The sequence below is a fragment of the Schistocerca cancellata genome, chromosome 1 (assembly GCF_023864275.1).
Source record: "Schistocerca cancellata isolate TAMUIC-IGC-003103 chromosome 1, iqSchCanc2.1, whole genome shotgun sequence".
Lineage (NCBI taxonomy): Eukaryota > Metazoa > Arthropoda > Insecta > Orthoptera > Acrididae > Schistocerca > Schistocerca cancellata.
Genome location: NC_064626.1, coordinates 860,293,753 through 860,307,470, shown reverse-complemented (window position 1 = coordinate 860,307,470; position 13,718 = coordinate 860,293,753). Strand labels below are relative to the sequence as shown.

At 41.0% G+C, this 13,718-nt stretch overlaps 1 protein-coding gene across 1 annotated transcript in view; it reads left to right on the top strand.

Annotated features, from left to right (window-relative positions):
* The window catches only part of LOC126108113 (uncharacterized), a 197,234-nt gene extending 185,129 nt beyond the window's left edge, over positions 1–12,105 (top strand). Inside the window, exon 10 of the mRNA XM_049913384.1 lies at positions 9,300–12,105. Coding sequence (XP_049769341.1) covers positions 9,300–9,433 — 134 coding nt within the window. The 3' untranslated portion in view covers positions 9,434–12,105. The remainder of the gene's footprint in view (positions 1–9,299) is intronic.
* The last annotated feature ends 1,613 nt before the right edge of the window (positions 12,106–13,718 follow it).

The following is a 13,718-nucleotide window of genomic DNA, read 5'->3' as shown; positions in this document are numbered from 1 at the left end:
GCAAAATTCAGTAAAAGATATTTTTTGTGTGTATTTTCATGGATAAATAAGTTTTAATTTAGTGCAACTGCAAACAGTCAGAAATGAGTGTTCATGTTTTGACTCAACAATAGTAATAAATGCACAAAGTTATTAGCAGCAATTGTTAATGAATAGTAATAAAAACTAAAGTCAGCAGAAACAAATGTCAGTAAAATCATACCACGAGCTTTGCCATTCTTTTGCAACCCAAATTTTGACTTTGCAAATTACTTATCTGTAACTCACAGGGAAGTGATTATTGAAGAATGCTATGTCATTACGATAAATTTTAACCTAAATGACAACATTTAGTAGTGAGTAAACACAAATAGCTTTTTGAGTGAAATTAAAGATAATAAGCAATTTTTCATTTGCATAACTGTTTGCCAGTGATGAGATTTTGTTATTTGATTACTACCAATTGTTTTCAATGAGCTGCTACTTAGCTGAAAGATGTTGGTTCAGTGTGACATATCCATTTGAAATCACGCTAGAACTATCATTATTACCAGTTTTGTGCTGTTTTCGCCTTGCAACAAAACCAAGCATTCTTACATAAGTTTTTCACCGTTAACAGACAATCATTATAATGACAGTAATATTACTCACGTACTGACCTGGCGACCGTTAATTTTCTTTAAATCATTAACTAAACTTCTAACATTTTCCAAATTTAACTAACTGCTGTAATTACATTCAGACAAATTTTACATTCATTTAACCTTGACAGAGTTTTTACTTCTCGTCATTACTGCAAACACAGAGCATTCGAATGCTCTGTGTTTGCAGTAATGACGAGAAGTAAGAACTCTGTTAAGGTTAAATGAATATAAAATTTGTCTGAATTCGGTTATAACTACACCTACGTTCGTCGAGACGATGCCTTTCCAGCGCAACAGGGAACTTCGAGCACACGGTCTATTTAAGTAGTAATTAACCGGAAATGTAGTGGGTGATTATAACCAGACGATGAGCAGTCAACCTAGGGGGCTCCCTTCTTGGGAGTATGTGAGTGGCAGCCGCATGGGTCCTTAGCTAAGTTTGACGTTACTTCCACTTACTTGTGTGGGGCTTCTTCTGTTTTCCTTCCTATCGACATCCCTTGGGCAACTGCTATTTTTTCGGACACCAAAGGTATTAGGTATCTAGGTCTTGGAGGTGTGTTCCATTTTTCCTTTTCTATCTCTGACGTCTGAGGAGTCTCCAATGAACATTTCGATTCCTGTTCAGATGCTATAATAACGTGTAAAAATGGTAATCAGCCTTAAAACGAAATGGTGATACTCAGATGAAACAAAAAAGAAAATTAATCGGTGATTTAATTCCCAATAGAATAAATTAAATAGACTGTAATTACGATCATGAGAATAAATAACAGTGGCAAGACCAGTTGTACAGATAGTACAAACAGACGTCAATATATCGCAGGTTGACCTAAAGCTCGAGCATTAGGTTCCATCGTGATTGTGATCATTTATTTCTTTATTAGTGGCTCTGCTTAAAAAGTGACCTGCTCTCTATTTTTGTGTTTAAAATCGTAATATATTATTAATGCTCTGACACGACACCGGACTCAGGCAGCTCCACTTTATTACTGTTCTGTCCGTGCGGACGGGAGAGTTTGTACGCTCCTAGGAAGCTGAGAGCAATGTCGCTGGTAGCATAGCTACAGGAGGTCCAACCTAGCCGGAAAGGTTTGAGCGGAGGAGCCAGACAAAGTGAGCCTCACAAAGATCCATCTTGCCTGTTTTTCTATTCCTTACATGTCCGGTAGGTGTATGCTCCGGAGTGCTGGGGGAGCTCTTGTGGTGAAGTGAAACCTATTCGCCTAGGGGAGAAAACCCTACGGACAAACTCTGCTAGCTCAGGGACAGGAAAGAGGCAGCCCCATAACTCGGTGAATCCTGTGTAACGCCTATAACGCGGCCATGGCACGTTTATCGTTACCAAAAACTTTACAAGTGTGCCTCGGAAAGGGACGGAACCCCATAAGATGAAATAGGCTAGATAGATTGGTTTACGAGTCGGCACATGGAGTGTTAGAAGTCTATATACGAGGTGCGACAATAAAGTAATGAGACTCATATGAAAAAAAATGTTGCTTACCGTTTTAGTCAAGTTTGGTGTTGTCTCTTCCAAAAAAAGAAGTTCCCTTCTGATTACACACACTTTTTCCAGCGCTTCTGCCATTGATGGTAACATTTCTGGAACTCATCTTCTGTAATATCCTCCAAGACCCTCCTCACAGCTTTTTGGACATCTTGTGTTGTTTGAAAATAGTGTCCCTTGACCGCCGTTTTGACACTTGGAAATAGAAAAAAGTCGCATGGAGTGATATCTGGTGAATAAGGTGGCTGTGGTAGTACTGAAATTTGTTTTCAGGTTAAAAATGGTTCAAATGGCTCTGAGCACTATGGGACTTAACATCTTAGGTCATCAGTCCCCTAGGACTTAGAACTACTTAAACCTAACTAACCTAAGGACATCACACACATCCATGCCCGAGGCAGGATTCGAACCTGCGACCGTAGCAGTCCCGCGGTTCCGGACTGTAGCGCCTAGAAACGCACGGCCACCGCTTTGAGGTTAAAAATGCTGTACTGAGAGAGCAGTATTGGATGGCGAATTATAGTGACCAGAATCGAATTATAAGCAATGTTGGCACCGCCACGAAGAACTCTTTTACGAAGTCCTTCTAAAATTTCTTTGTAGTAATATTGGTTAACTGTTTGTCCAGGAGGCACCCACTCTTAATGAACAATTCCCTTGGAATCAAAGAAGGTACACAAGCATGCATTTCACTTTTGACTTCGACGGGCGAGCTTTTTTTGGTCTGGGTGATCCCTTTGAGCACCATTGTGAACTTTGGCGTTTTGTCTCCGGATCGTACTGAAAAAACCAACTTTCATCACAGTGATAACACGGCTCAACAATTATGGATTGATTTTCGTTTGCTGCAACAGATCAGCTGCCACATTTTCCCGTGTTTCTCCCTGTTGTGGTGTGAGATTTTGGGGAATCATTTTTGCACAAATCTTTCTCATACCAAGATTTTCATTTATTATAAGACGAACCGTTTCTCGATTGATGTTCAGTTCTTATGCAATCATTTTCACGGGTAATTTTCGATCAGATCGTACGAGTTCACGCACCCTGGCCAAGTTGACATCCGTCCGTGAGGTTGCTCGTCGTCCACTGCGGTCTTCATCTTCAACACTCGTTCTGCCTTCCCTAAACATCTTATGCCAACAAAAAACTTGAGCTCTTGACATAATTTTCTCTCCAAAAGACTTCTGAAGCTTACTGTAAGTTTTCACCCAATTTAACGCAAAAAGAAATGGCATACCGTTGTGCAGTATTATGTGGTTTCATTTCCGTGACGAGAGACACAAACACATGTTAACTTATTACAGCACAACTCACGACTGAGCAGTTGCATCGATGTACCACTTGGACTAGAAGCAGTTTATAGACCAAGGTCAAAGATATTGTGCCTACGCGAGCCTGCAGGGTTGCCACATCTTGCAAAGAAAATCAGTCTCATTACTTTATTGTTGCACCTCTTAGACCAGGAGTTGCCAAAATTGTAATCTCAGAGTTGGATAAATATGAAGTTAGTGTCACTGCATTACAAGAAACTAAGTGGTGTGGAAAAGGGATTTTACATGAGAATGAATCAGTAATCTTTTATGAAGGCTGAGAAGAGAATAGAAGGTACGAACATGGAACAGGATTTTTGGTGAGTGACCGTTTTTTAAGGCAAGTCAAGAGCGTCAGTGCAAACAGGGTGAGGATATCATGTCTCACTACAATGCGTAAGTATATTAAGTACTGTTAATACATACACACCAACAAACGTAAATGACGAAGAGGAGGAAAGAACTGTGGAAAGAACTCGTGCCAGAAATATTGAGATCATTTTGTGAGATTTCAGTGCCAAAGTGAGACAGGAAGACATGTATAAGCCAACAGTTAGGAAGGAGAGTATACATGCGAAAACAAATGACAATAGACTGCGTCTCATCGGCTTTGCGCTGAGCCAGAACCTTGTGGAGAGCTTAACGATCTACCTCCACAAACCCATACACAAAGGGACCTGGACTTTCCCAGATGGAAATATCATCAACAAACAACAACTACGGCTGTGTTATAAAAGAAAGAAGAACAACATGGTCAAGAGATAGTTTGAAGTTGAGAAGCTTAAGGATCCAGAATTATGCCACCTGTCTAATATCAGAGTGTATAACAAAACTGAACTCCTGGCACCAAGTTACAGTGATCAATGGGAAGATACAAAGACAACTGTAACTTAAGCAGCAAAGGAAATTCTGGGAGAATAAAAGCCAACTAACAAGAAAAAAGGTTCGATGATAAATGTTAACAAGCAGTGAAGGCAAGGAAGAGAGCTAGGGGAACACTTATGCTGGATAGGAATTGTGCAGAAGAGTACGATGCAGTCAAGAACGTAAAAAGATAAACAAGCAGTATTCTGGGGATAGAGAAAAAATAATGACCAACATGATTAATGAAACATAGAGGGAGAATACAATATCTGACAGTAGAAAAATATTTCAGATGTTGAAACACGTGAAGAGTGGTCAAAGAAATGAGGGGTAGTTATTAATGATAAGGCTGGAAATATGCTAAAAGGCAAGCAGAAAATTCTGGACAGATTATTTTGGGCAGTTGCTCATTGGTGCAGATCCTGAAGGAAGACTTGCAGGTGATGTAGAAGAAGAAAAACTTGAAGTAAATTAACGAGATGTACGTAGAGCAATCAAGAAACAGAAAAATAATAAACCATCAGGAGAAGATAGGATAACGGCATTGATGTTGTAGGCAGGAGATGAAACATATCAGAAGGAGATGTACAGTATCACAAGTGATGTATGGAGAAAAAAGGAGTACTAAAAGAGTGTAAGTCAGACGCCATTATCGCGGTGCACAGAAAGAGCGATAAAAGAACTGTGGTAATTATAGAGGTATTTCTCTGCTACGTGTACCATGCAAAGTGCTACCATTAATAATTCTTGAATAATGCTGCCTTTTGCTGAAGATGTTGTCGGAGAGTACCAACCAGGTTTTCGGGCAGGAAGACTAAGCATGGATCAAATATTCACCATGAGAAAAATCTGGGAGAAGTGCTGGGAATTCAGCAATCGATTTCTGTCAACCTCTGTACATTTCTCAGAGGTGGATGATAGTACATACAGATTAAGTGTATAAAACATACTGAGGGAGACTGGTATACCAAGGAAGTTAATTAACTTGGTCAAGGTGTGTATAGCAGAGAGAAAAGCCAAAGTGAAATACCCGGGGCCGCTGTCCAAAGGAAGGAAGGAATGAAGGGAGATTGGGTCTAACGTCCCGTCGACATCGAGGCCATTAGAGATGTAGCACAAGCTCGGTTTGTGTCAAGGATGGGGAAGGAAATCGGCCGTGCCCTTTCAAACTAATCATCCCGCCATTTGCCTGGAGATTTTTAGGACATCAACGAAAATCTAAATCTGGGTGGCCGCACGAGAGTTTTAACCGTCGTCCTCCCGAAGGCGAGTCCAATGTGCTAAACACTGCGCCACCTCGCTTGGTTGGGAGATATCCAAGGAACGAACACCGTAACAGGTGAGAGACAAAGCGATGTCATTTCACCATTGCTTTTTGATTTGTTCCTGCAGAAAGCAAATCGGGAAATGAAAAGAGAAGGCTAAGGGATGAAGCTAAATGGAAGAAAATAGGTACTGGGGTATGCAGACGACATTGCATCCATAGCGGAGTCAGAAGAAGGAAGGGCATACACCGTAGAGGACTTAGTAAAGAATTCCAGTAAGGTTGGACAAAGGATTAATATGGAGAAGACTTAAGCGATAGAAATATCCAGAGAAGTCTCTAATAACGCTATATAGAATATAACTAGAGTGGAAAATTTTAAATACCTTGACACCTGCCCTAACAGGTATAATAACCTAAAAAAATAAATTAATCTACGTATTGCCAATGGGTGTTAAACTTATTTCAGTCTGAAACAGATAATGACATTAAAAAATCTGTCAGTTAAGACCATATTTAAAGCCTATAGCGGTGTTTTTATATGGGCCAGAACATTAAGCACCGCAAAAAAATGAAGAGAACTTGATGATCTTTGAGCGGAAAAACATGAGAAAGATCTTTGGACCAAACCGCTAAGAGAACACATGGAGATCTAGAAAGAACAAGGGACAGTACGACCTAATGAAACAACCGAATATCGTGCGGAAAATGAAACCACGGAGAATGAACCAGGCAGGATACGTTGCTAGGAGAGCAAAAACTTGCGTGTGTGTGTGTGTGTGTGTGTGTGTGTGTGTGTGTGTGTGTGTGGTTTGAGGTTTTCGGGCGCTAAACAAAACTTGCCGTACCATATCTGTACTTATGGAAAAACCTGGTAGAACTCGTAAAATTGGAACACCAAGGAACAACAGAAGGATCTTCAGCAGTTGGGTGTCCATGAGAACTGGATCCGAAGTGCACAAGATCGCTATCTGACGAGGAACTTTCTAAGATCGATGCATGATATTCAAGGTCCGTGATCATCGATATGTACGTATATGTGTACACGCCGCAGAGATAGTACCAACAGAAGTCTCTAGATTATGCGGCTTTCAAAAGCTCGAGCAAAGCTGAAAGTTATCGAACTGTGACGTCATCTCCTCGAAGAGGTCGAGTCGTGCTCAAGACAGCATTAATGAAGGAGAGTGCCTAAAATTAGATGGGTATATCAGACAACTAATGCGGAGGTAGTGAATCGAATGGAGGAGAAAGAAATTTGTGGCATTACTCTACTAAAAGAAACAATCAGTTTATAGAACACACAACGAGGCATCAAGGAGTTGTCAGTTTGGTATTGGAAGGAATTATACGGGGTAAGAATTGTAGAGGGTGAAACTTCTTAGTGTTTATTTGTTTTTATTATTTCAAACACTGATCTACAGAATTTTCCCTGACAAAGACAACTCAAACTTAGCCTATTCATTTATTACCCACAATATACAAGCCCAACGCAAACTGACTACTACACAATGACAACATGGCTTCAAATAATGAACATAAAAGCATGGCCCTGAACTGGAAGAAATCCTAACAATACCCATACTTTTCATAAGTCACTTACTTCACAGAAAATCTTCATAACACGAAATACAGCAAGCATCAACTACAGCCAGCTAAATAAAGGGATTCTAACTAGTATAGGCTCTAGCTACTAGGAAGCATATGGTTAGCAAAAGAAAGATTTTGTTGAACAGCAAACAATGTATTTAGCAGATTTTTTCCTTGTTCATGTGACATCCGGCCGGCCGCGGTGGTCTTGCGGTTCTAGCCGCTGTAGTCCGGAACCGCAGGATCGAATCATGTCTCGGGCGTGGATGTGTATGATGTCCTTAGGTTAGTTAGGTTTAAGTAGTTCTAAGTTCTAGGGGACTGATGACCTAAGATGTTAAGTCCCATAGTGCTCAGAGCCATTTGAACCATTTTTTTGTGACATCCATTTCCAAAAATTATGTACGAGGGTCATCCAAAAAGTAAGGTCTCCTATTTTTTTATAAGTACATAGACCTGTTTATTTCTACAATGGTTTACATCAGTTTACAGCTTGAACATTTAGCTATTTTTCGACATACTCACCATTTCTGTCGATGCATTTTTGTAGACGCAGTGGCAGTTTTTGTATGCCCATGTCATACCAGCTCGCCGCCATGCTGTTCAGAAAGTTATGAACCTCTTCTTTCACCTCGTCGTCGGTGCTGAATAGCTTTCCGGCCACATGTTCTTTTAACCTAGGGAACAGGTGATAGTCACTGCGTGCTAAGTCAGGACTACAGAGTGGGTGGGTGATTAAGTACCACTGAAACTGTTGCAGGACAGCAACGGTTTGCCGAGCGATGTGTGGACGACCGTTGTCATGGATAATGTGTACGCCCATGCTTAACATTCCTCTTCTCTGGTTCTGAATTGCCCGTTTGAGATTTTTCAGAGTCTCACAGTACCTGTCAGCGTTAATTGTGGTCCCAGTGGGCATAAAGTCGACCAACAATACCCCTTTGCGATCCCAAAAAACTGTTGCCATGACTTTACCGGCAGGCTGTGTTTGTTTGAATTTCCGCGGCTTTGGCGAAGAAGAAAGCCGCCACTGGCGTGATTGTTGCTTGGTCTCAGGTGTAAAGTTGTATGCCCAGGTTTCGTCACCCGTGACAATTGAGTCCAGAAAGCTGCAAGGCGGTGAAGAAATGCGCGGGAAGCATCAACTTGTTGCCGCATGTGGTCCTCAGTCAGCATGCGTAGCACCCATCTTGCGCACACCTTCCGGTAGTTCAATGTTTCCGTTAAAATTCTGTGAGCGGTGCTTCGGGAAACCTCGGGAACCAACGTGCAGGGATCATCCAGGGTGACCCGCCAATCTTCAAGCATGCTTTGCTCAACCTTCAACGCTGTCTCCTCAGAAATTGACGGTCTCCCGCCCCTTTGTTCGTCGTGAATTTCGGTCCGACCAGCTGCAAACTCTCTACACCACTTACATACATTTTTGACATCCATGCGCGACTCACCATACACTTCCGTCAATTGGCGATGGATTTCAATCGGCGCAGTGCCCTTTGCGTTCGAAAACCGAATAGCTGCGCGCATTTCGCACTTGGCGGTAACATCCAACAGGAGCTCCTTTCTCAACGGCTGCCAAGCCAAGACTGAGCGCCTCAGCTCGGCGTGCGCATGTTTACACACAGTGTGACCAACTGCCACACAAACCGAGTTCTGTACTTAATAAAAAAATAGGAGACCTTATTTTTGGGATTACCCTCGTAGTTGTCAATAATTCCACACCCAAACATTACCAACTACATTCATCCTCATTTTACAGTGCATGTCCTACCAACATTGAGTCTCCACGAAGGACACGTGTCCAAGCCGTCCTCTCGCTAAATGGTAACTGCTAGTCTGCCCAACCAGAGAGTCTCTTAGCGAGGGCGCAGAGCGCTGTCAACGATATTAATACAGTCTATAGCGCTGCCAACATACAAACATATAAACAGGCTACTTACAAGAGTGACCAAGTTTTGACTGCAGTGTGCAGGTTCAGATGGATGCAGAATGCAGAATTTAGAGATGAAGAGGGTTGAACAGGATAGGCTATAGTGGAGTGCTGCGTCAAACCCCTTCGGACTGATGGTCAAAACAACAATAACATCAAATATGTAAGTTTGCCTTGTTTTAGAGTCTACCGAAGTGTAACTGATTTTTGTTTTCAGTGTCGTTCGGCGGCGCGGCGAGCTTCTTCATGGGCTGCAGCATCCTGAGTCTGGTGGAGCTGGTGTACTACATGACGCTGCGCCTCTATTTCTACCGCCGGGCTGCCCTGAACCGTTTGCCCCGCCGCGCTTGAGTGTGTCTAGCGCAGCCACAGGGTCACCATTCTCCTTCCATGTTGCTGCCTTCTATTTAACCACGCTTTCGCTTCAGATCTCTACTACACAACTACCTGACGACGTGCCTCTGCCTGCTGGCGCCTCCTTCTGATGCACTGCGTTGTCGTCATCGTATCGTCATTCGGCCGATACTCTATGACCGCGAGGTCTGCTACCACGGCGTCTGCCTGGCCTATGTAAGACTGTTGCCCGCAGTATCTGCTGCTACACCCTGCCTAGCCTGAAGCGACACGAAGGAGTATGTAGGAACTCAGCAGTGCTGAGAAGAATTATTGCCGCACTGATGGCGGTATCACGTATTTTTTGTCTTCAGTTGCATCGTATTCACAGACACCACACGTCTGCAGCTATACCTTATTCATCAAAACTGAACATGATAATCATTAGCCTTGTTGACAGACGGAAGTATTGTAGTAAAGTATATATGTCTGTAGCTCAAACGGCCGCAATATTCAAGATTATTAAGGTTATGACATTAATACATTAACGACGCGTTTCGAGCCACTAGTGCTCCTTACCAAGAATCGAGACATACATATCACTTAAACATCATTTATGCCACTAATACTGTTAACTGTATTATCACCAACTACCTGAGATGCCATGGTTCTCATTAGGTCCAGAGCAAAACATACATGATATATTTCGTGATAAGAGACGTGCTATTATGTAAATATTTATGGTACACTAAGCTGGTGGCTTCCTACAAGTACGTCTATCGACTGCTGACGCGATCAAGCATCATTCCTCGTTTATGTAGCGGCTTTGAACACTGTTTTCAATCACTTTTCACTTTGCGCAAGATTTTTAAAGCGAAGCTAAGACATCACATTGTACTAAGACATCACAACTCGATGTACGAATATATGTGATTCTTGATGGAAGATTAATACGTTTTATCTGCGTAACATATCACAATATGAAAAGAAAATGGCTGCTATATAAATACTAGTTACCCTGAAAATTAGCAGTAATATAGCTAATAGTATCACCCATTTCCATTATTAAAACTGAACATTGTTTTTGGAATTTGCAATGGACTAATAATTTTCTACTTGAAGAGAATCTTTTAGGGAGTAAGGCTCTTTAAAAGTTATCACTCCACCTTTCAAAATAAAACGAAAAGATTTTTTTGAACATCTTTCAAAATAAAACGAAAAAATTTTTTTGAACACTTTACGTGAAAGCTTGAGTTCTGTGAAAGCATAACTCAGATGTGGATAGTGGCTGAAGTATTTGATAAAATAGTCAAAAGCCACACCACATCATTAACTCCTATTATTTACAACACATTACAATTTAAAAACTGTAAGGCAAACTCAAAAACTACATAGTATACACGGATTCTGCTGAATAATGAATATAATTAATTTTTATCGTGATTAGTTAATCGGTATTGAAAATGTAGAAACATCGACCAATTGCGAGCATATTAATGCAAAATTTGGACTTGAAATCTCTATATACTGTGCATAAAAATTAGAAAAATAATTAATAATTTGAAAATTTTGATAAAATGTGACATAACAGCGAAAGCACAGCAACCCGCAGTATAAAACTTGTAGAATATAAAACAGTTTTTGATCACAATCTTTTTCGATTTATTTTATGACCAGTTTCGACCTATACGACTATAATCAAATATTTCTGTCGTTGTATATTTCACACAACATAAAAAACTTGTAGTCAAGATAGGCACTATCCAAAGATGTGAAAAAACACAATAAAATAGTGACAAAGAGACACAATTGACTTGTAGTGTGAGGTCATCGCTAGCATACTGTGTATACAAAAGACTTATAGCCAAGACAGGCGCCATCAAAAGATATAAAACGTAATAAAACTCTAATAATCAAACAGAACTGACCCGTTTTATATGGTAATACTGATTTGTGATTTTTGTTTCAGAGTTTTTTTAGTGATACTTATTCTGCTGGGGCAGATAGTATGTTACCTACACTACGTTACTGTAATTGGATACAATGTATTTAGGAAACTGAGATTGTTGCATTTAATATTCAATTTAGTCTGAAGCAGTTCTGCAGGTAAGGTTCTGAATTTGCTTCAGAGCTTTGTGTGAAATGCCATCAACACAGTCGTTATATAATTCCAACATTTCTTCTCAACGGAAACAGGATCACACAAAACTGATCAGTATTTGCCTGTCTGGACGTATATAGAATTGAGATCTTTGCAAAAAATTCTTGAACTGATTGACCAACTATCTAATCACACCATCGATCTTTTTGTATGAAACCATATTTCTCATCCTGTAGGACAGTATGGCATTGCTATTGCTGTCTCATCTTTGTGGCATGTTTTAAGCTCTGCCGGGCACTTAAATGTGATTTGCAAAGTATCCACGTAGATGTAGATGTAAGTTATTTACACTAATTTCCCCTATTTCCTGTTTCTATCATCTCTCTGTTATGTGACTTGTAACCATGGCCGAGGAAATATGGCTGTGTTGCACTTCCTTGGTCTTACACACTTATCCTTCCCTTCTAGTGTCAGTGTCAGGATTTTAATAAAATAGACATAAGCGAAAGAATTGAGAGGACAACTCATTTGTAATACGGAAATAATAACCAATATGTTGTAGATGATACGGTTAAATAAGTCATCTCTCTTATCTAGCCATTAATAGCGTGCTTCCTGCCAGAGATAAGACACTGCATATTGCTACAGATGTTCGTAAACGTGTAGCAGAATATTAGTCAAATGAATTTGTCATGAATCATTTCCACCTTACAAATAAATAAGATATAAAATACTATAGCTCTGTTATATGTATATGAACGCATATTATTTAAAAATTGTGCTCTACTATTATGCTTGTATGCACAGTTTCGAGTGAATCGTTAGCACCTAAAGTTGGTAACATAACTGTTTGTGTTCAAGCTTGTTTTTGACAAAACTTACAAATTAAAAATAAATAGAAATAATTCTTCAGCTCTTTCGTATTTCTATCTCACTTCCCTTCGAAATTCACGAGAACCATGTTGCTCCGGCGCTTCTTTGATTCCAGGTCATCTTTGTCAGCTGCTCCTGTAAAATAGGAACAGTTGTTCTTCAGGGGAAGTAAATGGCGAAACTAAGTTCGCAGTGATGTTTGAGATGAAACTAAGTACCTCCACGACAGTTTCGTCCACAAGAAACGATATTTTTATTTCAGAAAAAGATCTCGTGTGTTGTGACTAGTAATGCAAATATATATAAATTATCAGTGTATCGAGGGAGCCCCTACTAAGCGTTTTTGGCGATGATATTAGTAACTTTTTATCTGTATTGATGTTTAATTACAGGATCGGTAGCCAGAGATAGACGCAAGTACATTCAATTTCGGAAATCGTTAGGGAATTCAATTTCCCGAAATCCACAGAGTCAAGAGCGAGCCGAGAATATCAAATTTCAGGCACTACCTCTCACCACGGACAACGCAATGGCCGACGACCTTCACATAACGACCGAGAGCAGCGGTGTTTACCGAGAGTTGTCAGTGCTGACTGACACGCAACACTACGTGAAATAACCACATACACTACTGGCCACTAAAATTGCTACACCACAAAGATGACGTGCTACAGACGCGAAATTTAACCGACAGGAAGAAGATGCTGTGATATGCAAATGATTAGCTTTTCAGAGCATTCACAGAAGGTGGTGACACCTACAACGTGCTGACATGAGGAAAGTTTCCAACCGATTTCTCATACACAAACAGCAGTTGACCGGCGTTGCCTGGTGAAACGTTGTTGTGATGCCTCGTGTAAGGAGGGGAAATGCGTACCATCACGTTTCCGACTTTGATAAAGGTCGGATTGTAGCCTATCGCGATTGCGGTTTATCGTATCGCGACATTGCTGCTCGCGTTGGTCGAGATCCAATGACTGTTAGCAGAATATGGAATCGGTCGGTTCAGGAGGGTAGTACGGAACGCCGTGCTGGATCTCAACGGCCACGTATCACTAGCAGTCGAGATGACAGGCATCTTATCCGCATGGCTGTTAACGGATCGTGCAGCCACGTCTCGATCCCTGAGTCAACAGATGGGGACATTTGCAAGACAACAACCATCTCCACGAACAGTTCGACGACGTTTGCAGCAGCATGGACTATGAGCTCGGAGACAATGGCTGCGGTTACCCTTGACGCTGCATCACAGACAGGAGCGCCTGCGATTGTGGATTCAACGACGAACCTGGGTGCACGAATGGCAAAACGTCATTTTTTCGGATGAAT